This window comes from Propithecus coquereli, unplaced genomic scaffold (assembly GCF_000956105.1).
Source record: "Propithecus coquereli isolate 6110/MARCELLA unplaced genomic scaffold, Pcoq_1.0 Scaffold449, whole genome shotgun sequence".
Lineage (NCBI taxonomy): Eukaryota > Metazoa > Chordata > Mammalia > Primates > Indriidae > Propithecus > Propithecus coquereli.
This window is the reverse complement of record NW_012150274.1, coordinates 1,339,526-1,363,674: the sequence shown is the minus strand read 5'-3', so window position 1 is coordinate 1,363,674 and position 24,149 is coordinate 1,339,526. Positions and strand designations below refer to the sequence as shown.

General features: G+C 51.5%; 1 protein-coding gene across 1 annotated transcript in view; it reads left to right on the top strand.

The window, feature by feature from the left end:
* The first annotated feature begins 6 nt into the window (after positions 1 to 6).
* The window catches only part of PNPLA7 (patatin-like phospholipase domain containing 7), a 73,170-nt gene continuing 49,027 nt past the window's right edge, over positions 7 to 24,149 (top strand). The window contains exons 1-12 of the mRNA XM_012654820.1: positions 7 to 197; positions 1,987 to 2,061; positions 2,185 to 2,272; positions 2,738 to 2,817; positions 4,436 to 4,527; positions 4,655 to 4,795; positions 5,481 to 5,640; positions 7,454 to 7,534; positions 16,817 to 16,945; positions 17,535 to 17,615; positions 19,287 to 19,413; positions 21,726 to 21,869. Coding sequence (XP_012510274.1) covers positions 168 to 197; positions 1,987 to 2,061; positions 2,185 to 2,272; positions 2,738 to 2,817; positions 4,436 to 4,527; positions 4,655 to 4,795; positions 5,481 to 5,640; positions 7,454 to 7,534; positions 16,817 to 16,945; positions 17,535 to 17,615; positions 19,287 to 19,413; positions 21,726 to 21,869 — 1,228 coding nt within the window. The 5' untranslated portion in view covers positions 7 to 167. The remainder of the gene's footprint in view (positions 198 to 1,986; positions 2,062 to 2,184; positions 2,273 to 2,737; positions 2,818 to 4,435; positions 4,528 to 4,654; positions 4,796 to 5,480; positions 5,641 to 7,453; positions 7,535 to 16,816; positions 16,946 to 17,534; positions 17,616 to 19,286; positions 19,414 to 21,725; positions 21,870 to 24,149) is intronic.

Here is a 24,149-nt window from a genome sequence, read left to right as displayed (position 1 = left end):
TTTTCAGCAGAGTTTTCCTCTCAACAAAAGCATAATTTGACTTGGAAAGGAACCTAGGGGAAAAGTTTGAAACCACGGATGTCCTGATGTGCTCATGAGCTGGTGGCCGTGTGCCCTTGTTGGCCTCAGTGTGTCTCCTTTCACCCGTGACTGTTCTGTTTTTAGCCATGGAGGAGGAGAACAATGTCTTCCTGGAGGTATGTAAGCCAGGGTCCAGTGAGGAGTCAGACCCTTGGATTTCCCAGTCAGGGACATTTCTGGACCAAGAAAAGGGTCCTCTTGGCATCTCTTCTGCCTCCCTCTTGGTCCTGGGGGCTTCTTGACGCCTGAGGAATGTGGCAGTGCGGCTCTTGTCTGAGTCCTTGTCACGCTGCTAACACTTGTTAGACAACTGAGCTTTCCCAGCGTGGACAGCCGTGCAGCTGCTGGCCACGTCCTGTCTGTTCTCTTAAGGTTTCCGTCTGGCCTTAGGACATTGCTGGTTTTGTATAGGGTCTTTCTCTCAGTCAAAAATCTGTGGCCAAATCACAGAGGCCTTTATTTCTAAACCGGAGAATTAGGTCCGTTAAAACAACAATGGGAAGCTGACAAGGCTGAGACACTCAACCGCTGGAGACTGTATATAGGCTGTGGGCCGTCCCCTGGGTCCCCGACTGTCCGAGGAGTGGTTGCTGAGCTCAGAGGGACATGCTTAGGTGCTGTTGTGTGCCCCCTCTGACACGTTCTTGAGAGCTGAGCATGGAGCCTTGTGGGAAGGCAGCCTGAGCACCTCCGTTCTGAAGTGTCGGAAGCAAAAAGCCCCCAGTGCTTGCTTTTTTTTTTTTCCTGGAGACAGAGTCTCGCTCTGTCATCCAGGCTGGAGTGCAGTGGCATCACCACAGCTCACTGCAGCCTCCAACTCCTGGGCTCAAGTGATCCTCCTGCCTCAGCCTCCCAAGTAGCTGGGACTACAGGCCCACCACTATACCTGGCTAATTTTTCTATTTTTTTTTTTCTTCGTAGAGATGGGGTCTCACTATGTTGCTCAGGCTGATCTCCAGTGCTTTTATTTGCCTCTTGAACCAAGTTGAAAGGGTTGACTTCTCTGAACTACTTACTTATTCTGCCGTGATGCAGAATTGTGTTTTTGAGATGTGTTTGAGTGCCCTTCAGATTTCCTTGGGTTTTCTGCATGGATTGCCTTGTCTGAGCCCTGGTGCTCTGAAGGCCAGGGAGCTGCTTTTGTCTTTGGCACTTGTGTAGAAACTTGAAAGGGTTAGCAGGCTGCTTGGCAGGAAGGTGTGGGTACCGGGCGGGGGGAGGACGGCTGCTATCTGGCTGGGTCTTCCACTAGTTTCTCTTCCACTGAAGTCAGCAGCATCCTCTGCTGTCACCCACTCACCACCCTGCCCTCACCCTTCCTTTCCTTCCTCCTGCCCACGGATCTGGACTTCCGAGGTCTGCTGATGCCTCCGCAGGAGACAGTAGGATGGCAGGCGCATATAGCCTTTTCTACTATTTTTTATTTGACGTGTGAACTGGTGCTGAATCTTCTCAAAGTCCAGATGGACTCTCAAAGTCCTTGGGTTTCTGAGCACTGCTGCCATGTGGGCTCCTGTGTGCCCTGAGGCCAGTGGCACGTGGCCCTGTGGGTGTTCAAAGAGCACTGAGAGATGGCTGTGGGCTCCCCTGTGGCTGGGGCCTGCTCACCTGGTCTTGTATCCCAAGGAGCTGGAAAGCCCAAGGGTCAGGTATGTCAGTGATATGCAGGGCTTTTGTCATGACAACACAGATGCTGGCCTCAGGAAGACAGGTTGCTCTCTGAGTGCTTCCTAGCAGGTGGGCTAAGAGGACCTCAGCACCCCCTGGAGAGATCTCTTCTTTCTGGAAATCTGCGGGCTGACTTCCTAACTCCCAACTCTGCTCTTACTGCTTTGACCCAGCCTGGGCTGGGAAGCCAAGCCACCCGCTCCTTGCCCATCCTGACCATTGCGCTCTCTGCCATAGGCTGGCTTCTGTCTGGGCACCGTGCTGCACTCCTGGGGGCTGCAGTTCATGGAGGAACCTTCACAGTCCACCATGGTAACCACCTCACATGCTTCCCGAGGGCAGGACCTCGCATATTGCTGCCCATCCTGTGGTTGGGGAGGGGCGGGGGCTTTTTGGCGGCCTTGCTGACAGTGCTCTGTCTCTGGTCTGGCCCAGCTGATGGGGATTGCCATTGGAGCCCTCCTGGCATTGGCCTTCGTTGGCGTTACTGTCTTTTTTGTGTACAGAAGGGTTAACCGATTTCGTAAGTATCTTGGTTCTGTCTTTGGCCCTGGGGGAGGGGATGGTATGGGTGTCTTGGGATGTGCTTTGAGCTTCTGCGAGTAGCCCTGAAGCCCGTGGTGGCTTTTGCTGGAACCTGTTGGCCTGTCTGGGCTCAGACTGAACACATTGGCTCAGGGGCCGCGTCTGTGCAGAGGCTTTTCTGCTCTGCCTTCCCAGCAAGGCTTGGTGAGCAGAGATGAGATTCGCCTTTGTCTGAGCTGAGGCTGTGGCCCAGCCCCTTGCCCCCATGCTGAGTGGTGGCAAGGACAGGACAGGAACACGGTTCACTGTCCGGCACCTGCTTCTCCAGGGCCGGGCCAGCCCTGCAGCTTTGCTTTGGCTCAGCGACGTTCACCACATGCACCGCCTCAGGGCTGCCTTTGCAGACCCATCTGCCCACGGCGTCTTGGCTGTGACTCAGGCTGCCCCTTCACTCCCTTTGCAGGACAAGCACAGCCCTCTCCTCAGTACAGGTTCCGGAAGAGAGACAAGGTGCTGTTTTACGGGCGGAAGATCATGAGGAAGGTGCGTGCTGCAGGCTCCCTCCTGAGCAGGCCTCTGCAGGATGGGGTCCTTCTGCGGCCCCAGCTCTGGGCGCGTGCTGCCCTTTCTCCGACTCCGCAGCCGCTGCTGCTAGGCACAGGGTTTGGGGGGCGTTGTAAATCATGCTGAATGGTGTCTGCTTCCCCCAGCCGTGCCCCACACCCTTTACCCAGAAATGCCCTTGCCCTTGCAGGCCTGGAGTCCACCTGGCCTGGGGGGCAGCTCGGAAGGGCTGTGGCGGGCAGTGGCTGTCGGGGAGGGAAGGTGGGCGTCTGGTTTGAAGCACCTCAGACTGCTGTGGCACGTGCGGAAAGACAGGAGGCCCCGTCGGCCCTCTAAGTGGACGTCTGTTCTAACAAGAAGAAGATAGAAAGGAGCTTTTCAGGAACATCCCTGGGGACAGTGGGTGTGGAGGGTCCTGGCTCTGGTGCTGAGATTGGTGGTCTCTGCCAGAATGTGGGGTCTGGGCTGAGGAAGGAATCTAGCGCTTTGGGGTGTGGGGGGCTAAGTTCCCTCGTGACCTGTGTGCCTGTCCTAGGTGAAAGCTCGTTTTTCAGTGTCTGGTGGTTCTGAAACCTCGTAAACACAGTTCCCTGGGTCAGGGCTCAGGAATCCGCATTTAACCAGCCCTGATCTGGGGCATAAGCAGCAGCTGTTTGCCCCTTCCTGCTCTTCAGCCACCTGCTGTTGCGGGTCACCCCCGGCCCCTCCTGTGCTCCTGAGGGCCCAGGACGTGTTCAGCAGACCTCTCAGGAGTGGTTCAGAAATCACAGACTGATACGTTTAAAAATGGCGTAACAATTGGTGTTCTTTGTAGAAAACCCGAAAAAATGAGACAAGCGGGGATATAATACAGGTGTTTATCGTGGGTCCTCTGTTGTCATCAGTGCCACGTGCCGTGACGGGAGACAAGTCGGGGGCTGGGGCTGGGCCAGGCTCAGACAGCCAGGCTGGGGGTGACATCTGCCACGGCCTGTGCTGAGGTCATGCCATGTGGGGGTGACCTGGAGCAGAGTCGTGGCGGTCCCACAAAGGGTTGTGCGGTGGCAAATGAGGTGAGATGGGAAGACAGGGAAACTGAGGAGCCGGAGCAAGAGCCATGGTGGTGGCCACAGTGGCGAGTCTCTGCGCTGAGACCACTGCTGTTCTGGGCAGCTGAGTGGGCTCTGTCTGTGAAGAAGGGGTGAAGAACGTTCCAGTTGCAGGACAGACTGGACAGCGGTCTGGGCTGCAGGGGGAGGGGAGATTGGGAAGGTTCAGTTGAGCACCTGCAGGTTTCTAAAGGGCTGGAGGAAGGGGTTCTGGTGACCAGGGTGGAAGAAGGGGTGGGAGCAGCAGCCAGCCTTCCGGGTGGAGGGCACAGCAGGCAGGAAGCTGTGGAGCTCTGAAAGCTGGCTGGGGCCAGCGAGGACGATCTTGAGGGCGTGCGGGGCTGTGTGATGTGCCGCCGTCAGCAGTGACGCAGAGCCAGGCTGGGTGGGGGTGGCGCAGCCAGACCCAGGAGCTGACGTCAGGATTGCCAGTGGCCCACGGGCAGGTCCTGAGGACTGACCCCTGAGGCTGAGAGTGCAGCACCTGGGCATTTCCCTCGGCTCTGCAGGTGACCACGCTCCCCCACACGCTCGTGGGGAACACAGCCCAGTCCCGGCAGCGGACCAGGAAGAGGACCAAGGTGCTGTCTTTGGCCAAGAGGTACTGGGAGTGTCCTTCAGACCGTATCGCCCCAACTGCCCAACCTGGGGGACACTGTGGTGACGGAGCTGCCCTGTGTCAGCACTGCCCGAGAGGTCTCCACTCAAGGTGAGCGTGTCTGTCGTAGGATTCTGCGTTTCAAGAAGGAATGCCCCACTCTGCAGCCGAAGGAGCCCCCACCCTCCCTTCTGGAGGCTGATCTCACGGAGTTTGATGTGAAGAATTCTCACCTGCCGTCAGAGGTTTTGTACATGCTGAAAAACGTTCGGTAAGAGAACAAGCACGGGCCTGTTGCCGTGGCTCCGGGTCCTCCCAGGGGCTGCAGTTGACACAGGTGTCTCGACACCTTCTCACTGGGGCCCTCTTCAGCTTGGCTGCCCTGTCAGGTGATGGCTGGCAAAGCCTGCCTGCCTTCTGCCTTGGGACTGCTGGCCTCTGTGCCTCGTGCTAGGTGGGCGGGATGGTGCTTCAGGGGCGTCTCCTGATCCACATGACCCTCCCCGGTTCTTCCTTGTTCTGTGTAACTATTTCTCAGTGATATGCCCAGAGCAAGAACGAGTGTGTGGATGGATCAAACACCGCAAGCCTGGGTTCTTTTCCATGTCTCCTGTCTTGCCATTTGTCCCCAGGACAACACCCCTTCCTCTCTCCAGCGCCTGACCACCCTCCCAGGGCGCCTCTGCCTTCCGTCCTTTACGCATCCGGTTCCGGTTCACAGCCACAGCTCAAGTTCTTTGAGCTGATGGGAAAACAGGCTCATGGGAATTTCAGAATTTACAGTTCTGTTTGAGAGTGATTCCTGGTGGTTTGTTGGTCAGCTGCGCAGATCTGCGTCACTGGACCCGGTGCTGGCAGGGACAGTGGCCTGTGCCCTCTTGAGACTGTTTCAAAGGCTGTCCATCTTCTCCTGCCGTCTGGGAAACGTGTCCCACAGTGCACTCTGGTTCTTGCAGGGTCCTGGGCCACTTCGAGAAGCCACTGTTCCTGGAGCTTTGCAAACACATGGTCTTTGTGCAGCTGCAGGAAGGGGAGCACGTCTTCCGGCCAGGGGAGCTGGACACCAGCATCTATGTGGTGCAGGATGGGCGGCTGGAGGTCTGCATACAGGATGCTGTGAGTGACGGGGCTGTGATGCCTGGGATCTGTTGTCTTAAAGTTTTAAAAATTTTCCACTGAAAATTTAATGCAAAATTTTTATTTTTAGTTCTTTGGGGAAAAAAGCACACCTTCATCCTGACAGTCATACACAACTGCTGTTTTACTTCTGGCATGTTATCTTCACCCTTGAGCACACGTGTGTCTGATGTTTACACGGGTTTAATGGTGGCATCATGTGGTTTTATTTCAGCGTTTCACCTGACATTTTATTTATTTATTTTTATTTGTTTGTTCATATTTTTTGAGACAGAGTCTTGCTCTGTCACCCAGGTAGAGTGCAGTGGTGTCAGCATAGCTCAGTGCAGCCTCAGACTCGTGGGCTCAAGTGATCCTCCTGCCTCAGCCTCCCGCAGAGCTGGGACTACAGGTGCGCTCCACCACGCCCGGCTAATTTTTGTGTTTTTAGTGGAGACGGGGTCTCGCTCTTGCTCAGGCTGATCTCGAACAACTGACCCGAAGCGATCCTCCCACCTCCGCCTCCCAGAGTGCTGGGACTACAGGCGTGAGCCCCTGTGCCTGGCTTCACCTGATATGTTTTAAACATGTTAAACTGTTTCTTCCAAGGATCCTTTCAGCCCAGGAGTTCAAGGCTGCAGTGAGCTATGATCGTTCCACTGCACTCCAGCCTGGGAGACAGAGTGAAACCCCATCTCTTAGGGAAAAAAATGTTTTTTCCGAGCTCTCAGAATACTCCCATTAATGGCTTGGTAGTAAATTATTGTATTGACCTGCCATGATCAATTGAACCCTTGCAGTATTTTCAAGTTTCTGATTATGAATTTTAGTTGTAAGAAAATAATTTAGATACTCGTTCACCTAGGAGCTAAATATTTGTTTCCTGCCCCTGTTAGATTCCACCCTTTGAATCGTGGTTGCTGGGGATGGCAGCTGGGTCAGATCCTGGTGAGGTTTCCTGTCAGGGAGGTGGCATCGGGTTATCCGTCCTGGTAGCTGGTGACGCAGACTTCCCACTACTTGTTATTGTTTGGAGCAGATACGTAGTGAATCCTGGACTTCGTATGGGGGTCTCCTGACCTTAAGGGCTCCTGGGGGTGGGTAGTGATTCCAAGACAGTTCTCGCACTGTCCTTTTGGGTTTCTAGAACAAAGGTGTTGTCTGGGCAGAATATTTGATTCTTGGGTTTGTAGCTTAGTCTATGGCTGGACTTGGTGGGCTTGTTAGAAAGGAAAGGGCCTTTGTTTTGCCCAGTCTAGGGAAGTCGGAGCCAGTAGCTCCTGGGGCATGTGGCCCTCCAGCTGGTGCCCAGAGACTCTGTCCCCACTCGTGAGGGGCTCCTGAGAGGACGGGACCCGGCATATTTCTGGCCATGGGGGAGCCGTGGAGGGAGGGTGACTGTTGCCAGATTGGATTTCCAGGGTCAAGCTGAGATGAAGTATTAAGTCAGCAAAATTGCATGTTTTTCCCCCCTTTTTTAAATAGAAAATCATATTAAACTTCTATAATTTATACTGATAAAAACTGAATTTGGTCCTCAGCAAACTCAGGTTTTGTGGAATTTCACCTAAATCCACCCAGTGAGGACCAGTCATGGTGTTGAGAGGCTGTGGCCAGGTCAGGTTGGGTTTCGTCAGTTGTCCTCATTTTTCTCTCTCCTCTGGTGCTGGCAAGTCCAGCCCGTCCTCTGCCTCCTCGTCTGCCGTGCCCACCTCATCAGGGGCGACGTGCAGGCGGAGGCTTGCTGGCCTCGCCGCCCTGGGCCCACGGACGCCCCTGGACTGACAGGGCTTGCTGTGTTCTCCAAGCGCAGGATGGCACCGAGGTGGTGGTGAAAGAGGTTCTGGCGGGAGACAGCGTCCACAGCCTGCTCAGCGTCCTGGACGTCATCACGGTGAGTACCCGCCATTCCGGGCACCTGTCATCATCAGCCTTGAGGCCTTGGTTTTCCCACCTCTCCTGGACAGGAGGTCCCTTGTCGGTAAAGGCCAGTTCTCCACAGTGACACGGGGTGGGAGGGTTTTCCGGGACATGGAGGAGCTTCCTGCCTCCCACGGTAGGTAAGGGGGTGTCGGGGGAAACTATGACAACGTGTTTAATGACAGCCGGGCATTTGGTTAAGGGTTTGGACTGGGTGATACAGGTATGTGGTACAATGTTCAAAAGGCCCCCAGAATTGCAGAGCGACCGTTTTCTCCTCTCCTCAGGCCCCAGGACTCCTCCCCAGGAGGGACCTACCACCACTAGGTTCACGCAGGGCCTCTCGTGGTCCCCCGTGTTCGCTGTTCCTTGTTGCAGTGAAGGGTCTTGTGTGTGCATCATTCTGGATATTGGAAGACCGGTCTGTAGGGAAAATCCTTAGAACAGACTTGCTGGGTCCCAGGGGACGCACATTTGCCATTGCGAAAGGTAACTGCCAACCCACGCACCAGGCAGAGTCTGTACCAGCAGCTCAGTGTGCTGCCCAGCACCGCATCTTGGCTAATCTGATGGACTGAAAAACGACATCTCATGTTATCTCATGATTTTTTAACTTTTTATTGTGGAGCATTTCAAACATACACAGAAGCAGACAGAAGAGTAGAGTCAGTCCCTGTGCCTGTCACCAGCTGCTTCAGGTCTCAGCTAAGCATGTCCCGTTCCCTCCCTGTTAACTAGAATTTAATATTTGCTGAATCTCCTTTTTCTTTTGAGTAAAACCTACATACAGTGAAACAAATCTTAAGTGTACATTAGCTGAATTTTGCGAAAAGCGTATACTTGTGTTAACTCAAAAGGGGCATTTGATTTGAATCTTACTCTTTGAAGTGATACCTTTTCATTTTTAGCTATATATTGAGGCAAATTTTACATCGGTTTCTCTAGACTTTGCGAGGATGGATCTTGGCTAGAGTGCATTCGGGCGGGGCCAAGAGTCTGGGGCTTTGTGTGAAGTCTCCTGGTAGAGCCTGGAGACTCCTCTGACCCAAACCTAAGTTCTTACACATGGAGAGGAGGCAGCAAGCTCCACACGGAGGTGCTGGGGTGCCCGGTGTGCTCACTCTGCTCCCCGTCAGATGAGCACAGACATGTTTTGGGCTGTATAGGGACCTGAGGTGGAGGCACAGATGGGACCTCGGTGTCTCACTGGGTCCCCGAGACTAGGTATGTCTTCATAGGACGCTTGATGCAGGCTGGGGAGGCCACCTGCCTGGCGGAGAAGAGGACACCCACCTCCTCTGAGCAAGGCTGACCTGCCTTCAAAAGGCTGACATTCAGCTTTAAGGGGGCCACTGGCATGGGTCGGGGGGCGCCTAGGGTCCAGGCCACCATGTCATCTCTGCTCCTGGTTGGGCCTCTGGTGGGTTTGTGTCTTTAGAGCTCTGGCTGGCTTCTCGGGGACTGCTTAACGTGTAAGGCGTGCTGGTGGGCCTGAGAAAAGCCAGGAAAGGTCTGGAAGACCTTCGGCCTCCGTGGACTTAAACCACTTAGATGTGTGGCACCTGCACCCCTCCCACGACGGCTGGTTTGCTTCAGTGCGAACTGGGGAGGGGCCCTTCTTGGTTGTTCCTTATTGCTTTTGTTTGTTTGTTTTTCTTTTTAAATCTCTCTTGGTCTGGTGTTCCTATTCTTTCTGATTCTGATCTCCTTGTGGTTTCTGGGTTGAGCCTGATTGTTACAGCACTGCGATGTGTATGGCCAGGAAAGGACAGTTGTGTGCTGCGACCAGGGCCAGGGCTCCCTCGAGAGCTGCATCCCTCGCTTCCTGTGTCCGTGTCAGCCCTTCTCCCTGGGGGCAGGAGCCCATCTTCCTTGGGTGTCGAGGGAGTAGAAAATGGGACATGATCTTGGAGAGAAATTATTGTATATTGTGATTAATTGGTCATTTGGAGTGACATAATTTTTGCCTCATCAAACGTTTGTGTTTGTCATCTTAACGAAACGTAAACTCTTATCAAATAACATGAACAAATTCTAAAATCATTCCTGATGTTTTATATATCTGTCCTCCCCCCTCCAAAGCCACTTCCAACTCTTAGTTTCCTCCTGAGCACCCTGCTTAACTTGCTGCTCGTAATCGACTTTCTGCTGTAGGGAGTGGAGACATGGCTCTCTCGAGTGCCAGCGTGCCTCCACCCCCAAAAGTCACGTTTGCATTCACAGCGGTGTTATTTTCACTTTACAAATAGCCTTCACAGCTGAGCCATGTGGTGTACTAGGGTTAAGTTTCTTTTTTTGCCAACGTTTTATTCTCCCTGTAATTAACAGTTGTCATTTTTTTGGTTGCTTAGGTTTTTTTCTATGCACTCATCGCAAATTTATGCCCTGACCCAAGTGCTCCGTGAGTGGTCCTTTTGTCTGGGAAAAGCCTCCACCCAGGAGCCCCCGTCGTCTTGTCCAGGCCTGTTGTCCAGCTGCCATCCTGGGCTTTCCCACTGACTTCTGTGGGGTTTCTGCCCTCTCCTGTGCAGGGCTCGTGTTTCCTCTCTCTCGGTCTACTTGCTCGTTTTGCTGGAGCTGTTGGCTTCCTGAGATAGAGTGCAAGGGAGGTATATTTTTTTTGAAACCTTATAAATCTAGAATTGTCTTTATTCTACACTACCTTTATCTTTTTGTTGTACTTTCTAGGAGATTTTTCTCAACTTCATTTTGGAAACCTTGCACTGAATTTTTAATTTCTGTCATTTTTTTTATTTCAAGAGCTTTTTTTTCCCTCTGTTCTTTTTTCTTTTTCTTTTTCTTTTTTTTTTTTTTTTTTTGAGACAAGTTCTCTGTTGCCTAGGCTGGAGTGTAGTGGCATCATCACAGCTCACTCCAACCTCAAACTCCTGGGCTCAAGCGATCCTCCTGCCTCAGCTTCCCAAGTAGCTGGGACTATAGGCATGTGCCACCATGCTCGGCTAATTTTTCTTATTTTTTGTAGAGATGGGGTCTTACCATGTTGCCCAGGCTGGTCTTGAACTCCTGGCCTCAATTGACCCTTCCACCCCAGCCTCCCAAAGTGTTGGAATTACAGGCGTGAGCCCAACCTGAATGTTATTTTTAAATATCATATTGTTTTTACTTGATGGATAAAGTAACATGAAGTTTTCTTTTGCTCCCTGAGTTGTCTCTGGCTGTTCTGAATTTCACTTTTCTGTTTATTGGTTTCTGTCTTTAAGATCAGGGGCTGTCTGTCTCCAACAGTCAATTTATGTGAGAGTGAAATCCTCGTTGGACACAGGGACACAAACCAGTGTAGACGCGTCTCATACACATAATGTGGACCGAGAGGGACCAGGGACAGAGAGCACACACCATATAATGCCACTTAAACAAAGTTCGAGTACAAGCGACACTGACACATGATGGCAGAGCAGTGGCCAGCCAACTTTTTGTGTCAAAGGCCGCAGAGTAAATATCTTAGCTTTATGGGCCACGTAGTCTCCGCTGCAGCTACTCAGCATGGCCACTGTAGCATGAACGGGCTGTTGGCGGCGTGAGTGGACGGGGACGGGAGGGTCTGGCCCCGCGGCAGGCGGGTCCCTGAGAAGTCCCATGTGCACACGTTTGCAGATGCTCTCCGCAGTGTCCTGCGCAACAGCGAGTGACGATAAGTCAGCAGTGGTGTAGGCGACTGAGCGAGAGCCATGCCTGTCCACACAGCAGTCACACACTAACAATCTTGCACAAACTAAGACTTGTTTGTGCAGGTAGGGTGCCGTTTGTGAGATTTAGAATCAAGCAAAATTATGCCACATATTCTGTGAATACCAGAGAAAATTCAGAAAGTTGGCTCTGAGGGGAGAAGAGGGTGAGATCAGAGCGCACACGTGGGTAACTTGAACGACACTGATAGTTGATAGCTAACTCGTGTTATGGCGACACAACCCGGGTCATAGTTAGCATGTCTGTTTACACTATCATGCTTTTAAAAAACTATTGTACACGACGTCTCGCTTATGTTGCCCAGGCTGGACACAAACTTCTGGCCTCAAGCGATCCTCTCACCTCAGCATCCCGAGTAGCTGGGACTACAGGCATGTGTCACCACACCCAGCAATATCATGCTTCTTTGTATATTTGAAGTATTTTGTAACAACTTCGTAAAAATTAAAATAATAAAGTCAACCTCCTATTAGAAATGGTAGGTTGAAGATTACGTGTTTATCTTTGTTCCCTCATGGAATACACACGCTTATGTCAGGCAAAAGTAAGAGTAGATAAGGAATGTCAACAACATTTTAGAAGCTGATGTAGTCCATGGAGTCCTCTAATGAAAGCTGAAACTGTGCTTTAGGGCTGTAGAACCTAGACAGGGAAAATGGTCCATGCTGCAGAGCCCGTGGGAGGCACAGGTCAGTACCTCAGGAGGCCAGAGGCAGGAGGGGCTGCTTGAGGAGCAGGCCAGCCCCAAGTCCCCTCCTCGGCCCCAGCGGGCCGGCAGATGGCCCTTCCTCTAGGCCCACAGACCGCAGGTGTTCTCTCTGGGGAAGGTGAAGTGGGTCTGAGCATCGGGACAACAGGCACAGCTACAGGCCAAAGAACAGTGTCTACTCTGGATGGGAACAGCCCAGACACCTGCCCCCATGCTAAGCCAACGCCACCACAGAGGATACTGCCAGACTCCTTTCTGGGAAGCTGCCCTAAAGACCTGCAGACACTGACCTGTGGGCTCCCAAAAAAAGGAGCCAGCTTCCTGCCTAGTCCTCCTGCAGGGGGTCCCCAGGTGACAATCCCCAGCCACACACATGGGGCTTACACCCAGCTCTCGAGTGGCTCACAGGAGTTTCCTTTTTATAATTAACCCATATAACTACCACCCAAATCAAAGTATAGAACATTTTCAGCAACCTGGATTACCTTCTGTCTCCCCGAGTGAATACCCAACCTAACCCTCTGACAGGTACCCGCTAACGTGACGTCTGTCACAGAGGTGGCCAGTGCAGCCTCAGGGCCAAACCCTCCCATTTCCCGTTCACTGACACACCGCCGACAGCTCATTCACACTACGGCCACACTGAGTAGCTGCAGCGGAGACAACGTGGCACATAAAGCTAAGATATTTACTCTGTGGCCTTTGACGCAAACAGTTGGCTGGCCACTGCTCTGCCATCATGTGTCAGTGTCACTCGTACTCGAACTTCGTTTAAGTGGCATTATTCCGTGTGTGCTCTTTGTACCTGGTCCCTCTCGGTCCACATTATGTTTATGAGACGCGTCTACACTGGTTTGTCTGTCACAGAGAAATCAGAAAATATTTTGAACTGAATGAAAATGAAAATACAACATACAAAAATTTATACCTTAAAATACTTGTATTAGGAAAAAAAATAGATCTCAGATTAGTGATCTAAGCTTCTGTCTTAAGAAACTAGGAAGAGAAAAACCCAAAGCAAGCAGAAGGAAGAAACAAAGAGCCGCAATCAATGAGATTAAAAATAGAAAAAATAGAGAAAACCAATGAAACCAAAAGCTGGTTCTTAGCAAACATCAGTAAAATACAAAAACCTCTAGGCAGACCAGTGAAGAAGAAAAGAGAGAAGACACAAACGACGAATATCAGACATGAAAGAGGGGACGTTTCTGCAGACCTCACAGGCATAAAAGGACTCATAAGGGAATATCATGGATAACTTTATACCCATAAAATCAACAATTTAGATGAAATTGAAAAATTGCTTGAAACATACAAACTACCAAGGCCCCTTCTAGAAGATGTAGATTATACGAATAGCCCTGTATCTATCAGAGCAGCGATCCCCAACCTTTTGGCACCAGGGACCAGTTTCATGGAAGACAATTTTTCCCTGGGGAGAGGAGGTGGAGCTCAGGTGGTGATTTGAGCAGCTGCAAATACAGATGAAGCGCCCTCTGCCACTCACCCCTGCCACTCACCTCCTGCTGTGCACCCCCCTTCCTAAGTTTCATAGAAGATGATTTCTCCACAGGGTGGGGAGGGTGGTGGAGCTCCATTGCCTGCTCTCTAACAGGCTGCAGACTGGTACCAGGGGTTGGGACCACAGTGCTAAAGAATCAAATTTGTAGCTAAAATCCTTCCCACAGGTAAACTCCAGGTCTAAATGACTTCACTGGGGAATCCTACCCAACATTTAAGGAAGAAATAATGCTAATTTTACTCAGATTCTTGCAGAAAAGTAAAGAGGAAGAAATACTTCCCAGTTTAGTTTCTGAGGCCGGTGTTACCCTGATGCCTAACCAGACAAAGACTACAAGAAAAGAAAATTGCAAGCCAGGTGCGTTGGCTCAGGCCTGTAATCCTGGCACTTCAGAAGGCTGAAGTGGGAGGATCTCTTGAGGCCAGGAGTTTGAGATTAGCCTGGGCGACATAGTGAGACCCCTTCTCTACAAAAACTTTTTTAAAAACAATTCGCCAGGCGTGGTGGCTCACACTTGTAGTCCCAGCTACTTGAATGGCTGAGGCAGGAGGATTGCTTGAGCCCAGGAGTTCGAGGCTGCACGAGCTATGATGGCGCCACTGCACTCCAGCCTGGGCGACAGAGCAAGACCCTCTCTCTTAAAAAAAAGAAGGAAGAAAGAAAGAAAAGAAAAATTGCATATCAATATCTCTCATGAACACAGACATAAATATCCTCAATAAAATATTAGAGGTTTGCATCCAGCAATATATAGAAAAGGATAATACATCATGGTCAAGTGCGGTTTATTCCAGGAGTGTAAGGCTGTTCCAACAGTTGAAAATCACTTACTGTAATTTACTGTATCAACAGACTAAAGAAAAAAAACCATATGATTATCTCAATAAATGCAGAAAAAACATTTGACAAAAATCAACATTTTTGTGAGAAAAACTCTCAGCAACTAGGAAAAGAGAACTTCCTAAACCAAATAAAGGACATCTGTTCATACTTACTGGTGAAAACTGAATGTCCGTTCTCACCACGCTGTTGAGCATCATAGTGGAGGTCCTCACCGGGGCAGTGGGGAGAGGAAACAAAAGAAAAAGCATACAGATTGGAAAGGAAAAAATGAAACAAGTCTCTATTCACAAAACAGTAGAAAATTCTGTGGAATCTATAAGGTACGAGAACTTATTAAATATGAATGAGGTCATCAATATACAAAACACAAATATGTTACTATATATTAGCAATGAACAATTGGAAATTAAGATGTGAAAAATAGCATTTAGGCCAGGCACAGTGGCTCACACCTGTAATCCCTGCACTTTGGGAGGCTGAGGCAAGAGGATTGCTTGAGGCCAGGAGTTCGAGACCAGCCTGAGCAAGAGCAAGACCTTGTCCCAAAAAAAAAAAAAAGAAAAAAACCACAAACCAAAAAATCCCAGTCCATGTATAATAGCAACCAAAACTGGGAACTTGGGGGTTCCCGGGCTGCCTGCACTTTTGACCAACTGGCTACAAGTTAGGGGATTCCCATGACCCCCTCAGATTCAATCATTTTCTAAAACGATTCAGAACTCAGGAAACAACCACGCTTAAAGTTGTACTCCAGAGGATAAGAATCAGCACTGGGCCCGTGGAGTCAGGTCTGGGAGGGTCCAAACGTGAGGCTTCTATGTCCTTGAGATGCACCCGCTCCGGGCACATTGGTGTGTATCGACAATGCGGGCCAACCACCAGAACTGTGGCCAGTGATTGAGCTCAGTCTCTAGCCTTCCTCCCTCCCCAGAGATGGGAGGTTGGGCGATACCCCTGGTTTTAGTCACATGGTGGTCCTCCAGTGTGGCCAGCCCTATTCTCAAACTGTCTTGGGCCTTGCTGCCAGGAGTCAACTGCTAGCATGAAGTCAAGTGTGGTCCGAGGAAGGGTGGACACTTCCATCACTCAGGAACTTGTAAGGGATTAGAGGCTTTCTCCCAGGAATCAGGGACACAGACCAGCCAAATTCTTTATTATACACCACTGATAGTACCAAGGGCTGATGGGTACCTGTATCAGCTGGAACTCATTCATGGCTGGTGGCTGTGTAAAGTGATAGCGCCATTGTGGAAAACAATTTGCTAGTTTCTTATTAAGGTAAGGATACATATACCGTATGACCTAAGATCCCATCCCTAGTTATTTAGCAAGAGAGATGACAGCTGTGTTCACACAAAAACCTGTATATGCATATTTGTAGTAGCTTTATTTATAAGTGCCCCAAACTGGAACAACCCAAATGTCCTTAAGCTGGCGAGTGAATGAAGAGACTGTGATGTATGCATGAGACAGGCTGGTACTTAGGAGACAGACGCACAGACCAGTGGTAGATGCACCAACATGGATGACTCTCAGGTGTCATCTCGGTGAGAGAAGCCTATATACCATGTGGTTCTATTTAAGTGACATTTGACAAAGCCAAGACCATAGGGACAGAGAAGGCAGGTGAGTGTTGCCAGGAGCCAGCAGAGGGAGGAACAGAAGACGAGAAAAGGCCACAGAGGGACATCTCAGTATGGGGCTGTTCTGTTTCTGTGCTGGTGGTGAACACACCAAAAAGCTGTGCACCAAAGAGGGCAAATCTTACTGCACGTGAAGAATACCACGATTAAGAAATAGTCTCTTCTTTCCAATGCCAACCAATTTCCGTAAGGTAGAAACCAAAAGCCACTCAGTAGGGATTTCTGTTAGGCTCTTCGATTAGCCATGTGGAGCCTTGTTGGCAAAGTCCACCTGACGAGTCACATGGCTCCTCAGCTGGGGTCCCGTGCGTGCTCCTGGTTGGAGGCTCTGGTTAGTGCTTGGTCACTGTCACATGCAGTGACATCACTGTGCTGGTGGCCATTTGACAGGAGATTCCTGACTCAGTGGCCTTTCTAGGAAGGCTGCACGGGTTGGTATCTTATACACCCTTTTGACAAGGGGGTACCGACAGCCGTGACAGTTGAGACCAGGGCAGGACATTGGAGAGCTGGGTCCATAATTCTCAGTGACAGGTGGGAGCAGGTAGAAGCATCACCTCGTGAGTGTGCAGGTCTGGAGGTGCTGGCTGCCTCTGGGCCTGCCCCACCCTGATCTGTCGTGGGCCAACCTTCGCCGTGGATCTCTTGGACAACCAGGATGCGTGTGCACGTTGCACCCAGAGCAGCCTGTTCCACAGCACAGCCTGGGAAACCAGAGCCACTCGAATGGGAAGCCAGGTGGGGCCTTCTGGGTGGGCTTCCCGAGTCTCAGCGATTCCGGGGGGCTCTGCTGGGCCCTCAGAGCAGGGACTGACGGAGCTGTTGTTACAGGGTCACGCTGCACCGTACAAAACCGTCTCCGCCCACGCGGCTGTCCCATCCACCATCCTCCGGCTTCCAGCTGCAGCTTTTCAAGGAGTTTTTGAGAAATATCCCGAAACCCTGGTGAGGGTGGTGCAGGTGGGTCATTCCTCAGTCAGCTTTTCTAGCTGCTCTGGGTCCTCTGAGGCAGGGGACCCAGCAACTGGCTTGGGGTTTGAGTAGGTCTGTTTTCAGTTTACCGTCTCAGTCCTGGGTTTTACAGCCATGAAAATGGACTCAGGAGAATAGTGTAATTGATGTGGGATTCTGAGTGGGTATGGGAAGAACTGAGGCTGTTTTTAAAACTTTTGTAATAGATATTTTACAATAAAATTAATATTCATAATTTCAAAGAGGTCTTCAGATCTCTCATTCTCTCCCACAAAGAAAATTTTAAATTTTTATTAAACTTATTTTAGAGTAATCTTAGATTACAGAAAACTTGCATAAATAATGCAGTTTCCACGTGTTTCCCACTCCCCCACTCCCCCACTCCCCCACTCCATGTTAACATCTGACGTTACCATGGCGAGTTACCAGGAGCAAGGGGCGTTTTCTCCTCTGACAGGTCCCTGGAAAGGGTTTGGTTTGTCCTGGGTCTGGCGGGCGTGGTTCCCTGCTGGGCTGCCACGGCCCTCGCCCTGGGCCTGTGGCTGGGGCTCACGGCGCGCGCGCGTCTCTGTTGCAGATCATCATGGTGCGGCTGCAGAGAGTGACCTTTCTGGCTCTGCACGACTACCTGGGCCTGACCACGGAGCTCTTCAACCCTGTAAGTGGAAACACTGCCTCACAGAGCCCTGTGTCCACTCCACGTGGTGTCAGGATGGCCCGTCAGCTGTCACTGCAGGGCACCAGTGCCTGGTGGGGACAGTACCAACCACAGCTGTGGCCATTCTATTTGCTGGTCTTCAGGACTTTGGACTTCGGGAGGTGACTAATGGGCTGCGTTTACTTTTCTACCTTGAAGCAAATGCCAGTTGATGAGTTGGGGGCTTGATTCTCGGGGGGGGCTTGTGTTAAAAAATTCTCTAATGGGTTAAGATTTGGGAAATGTGGAATTCCTTCTCCGGTGCTGGAGTTCATCCCTTCTGGAGATGGCCTGATTGTGAGCAGCCTTAGTGTGCCCCGGCGGCGGACGTTCCAGAAGAATCTGGTATTTGAGCCTGTGACGAGCCTCCTTTGTCACCTCGGGGCCATGGAACACTGACTGCCCAAACACACACGCATTTTCCCTTTCCAGCTCCCCACGGGGCTGTAAGCTGAGCTGACTGCCTTGTCCAGTGGAGGCTGCCACCTTCTTTCCATCCCTGTCCCTGGGGTCCCTCCTGCCAGCACTCAGCTCTGTGTCCCGCCCCTGACTCCTGCTTTCTGTGCAGACTGGGTGGGGTCGAGCTGATCCCACACTGTGACCTGTCTGGAGGGAGCAGAGCCTTGTCAAAGGTGCGGGGCCTTGAAGCCTGGCTCTCCCCCTCCCAGCGGCGTGACCCTGGGTAGACACCCAAGCCCGTGGAACGGGACAAGACTGGTCCCACCTCGCAGAGTTCTTATGAGAACTAAGTGCGGTAATGGTTTCATGCCCTGCTCTGCCCTCCCAGCCCGAGTTGCTGCCCCAGTGTGTCGAGGGCACCCAGCAAGGTACTGTGGGGCGGACAGATAAAGCCCTGGTGGTTACTAAATGCCTGATGCATGTTAGTTTTTTCATTGGGATTCAAAATTTTAACAATGAATTGTGCCAGTAGAAGCTTTTCAAAGGCAGTGATACGTCAATAAATAATAGTTAAATTGAGTTCCTGAGAAAGAACCTACCACCTCGATCTCCAGCACAGCAGGCTTCAGGAGGTGTGCCGCCCGTGTCACTGGCTAGCACTCCAGCTCATTTGCACGTTCTCCTTACTTTTGATGGTATTTTAGGGTTTGTCATCTTACTGGCATTTTAGGGAATATCTTTTTGTTTTCTACATTTTTTTTCATCTTAACGAAGTGTATTACGGTTTCCGACAATTTGGGCCATATTTTGATTTGATAAAATGTCTTAGAGCCTAAGATAAAAGTAGGCTAAGCCTTTGTTGCCTTAAACAAATCAGTCCTTTTTTGTTTCTTTTTTTTTCTTTTTTCTTTTTGAGACAGTCTCACTCTTTTGCCCCCGCTAGAGTGTCGTGGTGTCAGCCTAGCTCACAGCAACCTCAAACTCCTGGGCTCAAGTGATCCTCCTGCCTCAGCCTCCCAAGTAGCTGGGACTACAGGCGCCACCATGCCTAGCTACGGATCAGTCCTTTTTTTGCATGATTGGATTTCCTAGTTGATTATTGGCCTCTTCTCATTCCCTGAAACGGAGCTTACCGTTTTCCTTGAGAGTTGCACACTTGTCAATGGTGAGCAGTCCTCACTGGAGCGCAGGGATGTTGCTAGAGCAGCACTGATGTTCTCTCTCATGTCCCAGGAGAGCCAGGCAATCCCTCTCGTGTCTGTAGCCAGCGTGGCTGCTGGAAAGGCCAAAAGGCAGATGTTCAGTGGCCCAGAAGAGCGGTTCGAGAGGCCACTGCGGCCCCGGAAGTCCTGCGACTCAGGTACTGTCCTGACCCAAAGAGGGCCACCTCCAGCCCAGAGCCCGGGGCCTTCTCCCTCCCACTTCCCCGGCCACTTCACCTGTGCCCAGGCAGCTCACACACACCCAGGCCACCTGACACGCACCCAGGCCACCTCACACGCACCCAGGTCACCTCACACATACCCAGGTCACCTGACACGCACCCAGGCCACCTAACACATACCCAAGTCACCTCACACGTACCCAGGCCACCTCACACGCACCCAGGTCACCTCACACGCAGGTAACCTCACACGTGACCAGGTCACCTCACACGCAGCCAGGCCACCTCACACGCACCCCAGGCCACCTCACACGCACCCCAGGCCACCTCACACGTACCCAGGCCACCTCACACGCACCCAGGCCACCTCAACACGCACCCAGGCCACCTCACACGCACCCAGGTCACCTCACACGCACCCAGGTCACCTCACACGCACCCAGGCCACCTCACACGCAGCCAGGCCACCTTCACCTCACACGCAGCCAGGCCACCTCACACGCACCCAGGCCACCTCAACACGCACCCAGGCCGCCTCACACGCACCCAGGCCACCTCACACGCACACATGCACCCAGGCCACCTCACACATACCCAGGCCACCTCACACGCACCCAGGCCACCTCAACACGCACCCCCAGGCCACCTCACACGCACCCAGGTCACCTCAACACATACCCAGGTCACCTCACACGCACCCCAGGCCACCTCGCACGTACCCAGGTCACCTCACATGCACCCCAGGCCACCTCACACGTGACCAGGTCACCTCACACGCACCCCAGGCCACCTCACATGCACCCCAGGCCACCTCACACGTGACCAGGTCACCTCACACGCACCCCAGGCCACCTCACACGCACCCCAGGCCACCTCACATGTGACCAGGTCACCTTGCCCTCCGTTCTTTAGTTCTCCCCATATTTTGTTTTTTTTTTGAGACAGAGTCTCACTCGGGCTGGAGTGCAGTGGTGTCATCACAGCTCACTGCAGCCTCGAACTGCTGGGTTCAGTGATCCTCCTGCCTCAGCCTCCCAAAGTTCAGGGATTATAGGCGTGTGCCCCTGCGCTCAGCCTATTCTCCCCAGAATTCTCTGTGAGGGACGTGGCACTTAGAGACCAAGAAGGCCACAGGTGGCCTTAAGGCCATAGGTTCCCCCCCGCACCGGCCCAGGTGAAATGCCCATATAAGGGAATAGTTTTTCACCTTTGTGCTCCTACCGCGCTGCTGTGAGCTCTCACGGGGGCTTGGATTTGGGAAAGAAGCCGTCCAGTGCGGCCCATACTGATTGAGTCACCTCCAGGACGATCTGTGGTACAAATTTAGCAGCCACCTTATCATGTGGGGCTTATGCCCTTTGCTTTCTTATAGCCTATCATGTTCCCAAAGATTTCAAGTGGCTGACAAAAAGTATGTGAAATTAAATAGAGCAGTGTTTGTTAAAGTGGGGCGAAAGTGGCACGGAACACAAACTAGAGTGACCTGCTGTCGCTGGAGTGTGTCCTGGAGACCTGCAAGGGCGAGTGCCTGGCCCCGCCACCCAGCTGGCCATCCTAGGACGAGGCTTTGCACCATGGTGCCCTTGAAACCCAGCTCCGGCTGATCTGGTTTCTCACAGAAATCCGTTTTAGAATATGTGTCAGTTAAGTATTTCTGCCTGAATAGCATCCTCTGACCTGAACTTTTCGTCATTATTAAGCGATGGAGCAGGGCAGCTATCCTGGCGTGGGTCTTGGCAGAGATCAGGGCGGGGAAGGTTAGCACGGCTCTGTAGGCGCAGAAGACAGCATCTGTGTAGGAGGCAGCCTCCTCCATCCTGTGTGGTGGGCGAGGCCAGGGTCCTTCCTGGAAGGTTCTTGTGGGTCCACTCCACCTGAGGGACAGGTGGAGTGCCGAAGCCTTGCGTGGTTCCTCCCAGGTGTGCTCAGATGACCACCTCGACTAAAGGATGCCACTGAGAACGGGACAATTGGCAGCTTCCACCTGAGCAGGAGTTTACTGTCAAGGCACACAGGCTGGCAGCCGGGGTGGTCAGTCCAGGATACTTTGGAGAAGGGTGGGGAGGGGGGCGGAGCAGGGCAAGTCTGAGGCTGGCACTTGCTCACCTGTGGGGCCAGCCAGGTGCAGATGAGGAGGGGTGCTGTGTGCAGGTACACAGGGCGCTGTAGAGAGCTGTGCCTGGGCCTCAGGACGTGCAGATTGTGTGCCACTGTGGGGACCCTGCTCTGTGAGCTGAGCTGGACACTGGGCTGTGTGGATACTAAGGTTGTCACACCTGTCTCCCCAGCAGATCGTGAGGGTGGCCGTTCAACAGCCTCTGGGCCTCTGCTAAAGAGGAGCCTCTCTGTCCCTGTGCCTTCTATCCACGGAGAGATCTCAGACGAGCTCGAGAAGTCCCAGGCAGGTGACCCCGACCCTTCGGCCCCACAAGGTAAAGGACCCCCAACGGCCGCCTAGCTGGTATTGCCGACAGGTTGTCTGTGTCTGAGGGAGGGGCTGAGCTGCCCTGGCACTCGGCGTTGGTGCTATTTGTAGATGGATGAGAGCCCCCCTGCACCTGTGCTCTCACTCTGGGGTCAAGGCTTGGCAGGCGTCTTGCTGCCCTCAACATCCTTTGCTCACCACCCCCTCACGCTTCCCGGGGTGCCGGCCTCACTGCTTCCCGCCCCCCCTCGCCCCGCTCTCTCCCATGCTTTGCTTGCTGGATCCCAGGTGCAGTTTTCACTGGGCCCTTAGGCTGCAGCACGTTGTCCTCACCAGTCACCCCCTTCCCTCCTCACGCCTGCTCACATGCACCACCCGCCTCCAGGGGCCTGTGCTGTAAACTCTTCATGCTTGTGGCAAATACCCAACACCTAGTGTCCAGCCCACAGCTGGGCTCCGGGGCCTCTGGCCTCGGCATGTGCAGGTCCCCAAGTCCATCCTGCTGACCTGTGGTGCAGCCCTGGCCACAGACTGGCTGCTGGCCACCACCTCTACTCTCGCTGTTTGTTATCCTGGGTAACCGGCAAGCTTCATCCCTCCTGGTATATCTGTAGCTGTCTGGGTTTCGCCCTTTAAGAATTGTGTGATTATATTCTTTGCGCACTTTCTGCAGGGTTTCTGAAGTTTTGGTTGATTCACATTGTTTACACATATGTCTTGGAAAATGCATCCACGGGGACCTTTGCTGAACAGGGATCCTTGATTTTTGTTTATTGAAAACCAAAATTTGGAACCTTGTGATTTATATTTTGGGTCTTATTTATTCTTTTCTCATTCCTGAGTCATAAATACATTCTTATAAGAATCACTTCTGTTAGCTTTAATCATTTCTGTTAGTTTTACTTTTCACATTGTGGTCTTAGATTCATCTGTAGTTCACACTGCAAGTGAGGGAAGAAACTCATGTTGTTCTTACTCTATATGGTGATAATTTACCCAACACATTAACGAAACAGTCTTTTCATTTCTCCCTTGCTGTCTTTGGTGCCATCTTTTTATATGTCAAGTTTCTGAATCTGCATGGGTTGTTTTGTTTGTTTGTTTTCGAGACAGGGTCTCTTTTTGTCACCCAGGCTGGAGTGCAGTGGCATCATCATAGCTCACTGCAACCTCAAACTCTTCTGCCTCCGCCTCCCAAGTAGCTAGGACTACAGGCGTGTACCACCACACCTGGCTAATTTTTCTATTTTTTGTAAAGATGGCATCGCTTTTGATCAGGCTGGTCTCAAACTTCTATCCTCAAGCGATCTTCCTGCCTTGGCCTCCGAGAGTGCTGGGATTACAGGTGTGAGCCACCACACGTGGCCCTTACATGGGCTTTTTAAGTAACAACTTTTTAAAGATATAATTCACATACCATAAAGTTCACACTCTTAAAGTGTACAATCCAGTCGTTAAAGTGCATGGGTCCAGCTTGGGCAACAAAGTGAGGCCCCTTCTCTAAAAAAAATTTTTTCAAATGCCTGGTGCAGTCCTTCCTTATCTGAGGCTTTGTTTTCCATGGTTTCAGTTGCCCATGGTCTAAAAATATTAAATGGAAAATTCCAGAAATAAACAGTTCATAAGTTTTATAGCACGTGCTGTTCAGAGTAGCGTGATAAAAATCCCACGCTGTCCTGCTCTGTCCTGCCCAACACGTGAATCATCTCCTTGCCCCTTGTCCAGCGTGTCCACGCTGTACACAGTATTCCTCCCACCCCCATTAGTCACTTGGTAGCTGTCTCGGTTCTCAGAGAGGCAGATCACAAGAAGAAGGTCGAGTACAGTGCAGTAAGATATTCTGAAAGAGGACAGACATTCCATGTAACTTTTATTATAGGATATTGTTATAATTGTTCTATTTATCGTTACTGTTCTTAATCTCTTACTGTGCCTAATTTATAAATTACACTTTATCATATCACCTACACAATGTGTAGGTGTGTGTGTATAGGAAAAAACATAGTACATATAGGGTTCAGTACCACCCACAGTTTCAGGCATCTACTAGGGGCTTTTGGAATATCTCTGCCTCAGATAAGGGAGGGACTGCTGTATTCACAAAATTGTGCATTGATCACTACCATCTAATTCCAGAACATTCTCAGTGAAGAAACCCCATGCCCATCAGCAGTCTTCCTCAGGTCCTATCCCAGCCTCCAGCAACCACTGATCTCACTTTCTGTCTCTGTGGATTTCCCTGTTCATTTCATTGGTTGGATCTATTTTTAAGGTCTCTTTTGTGTTC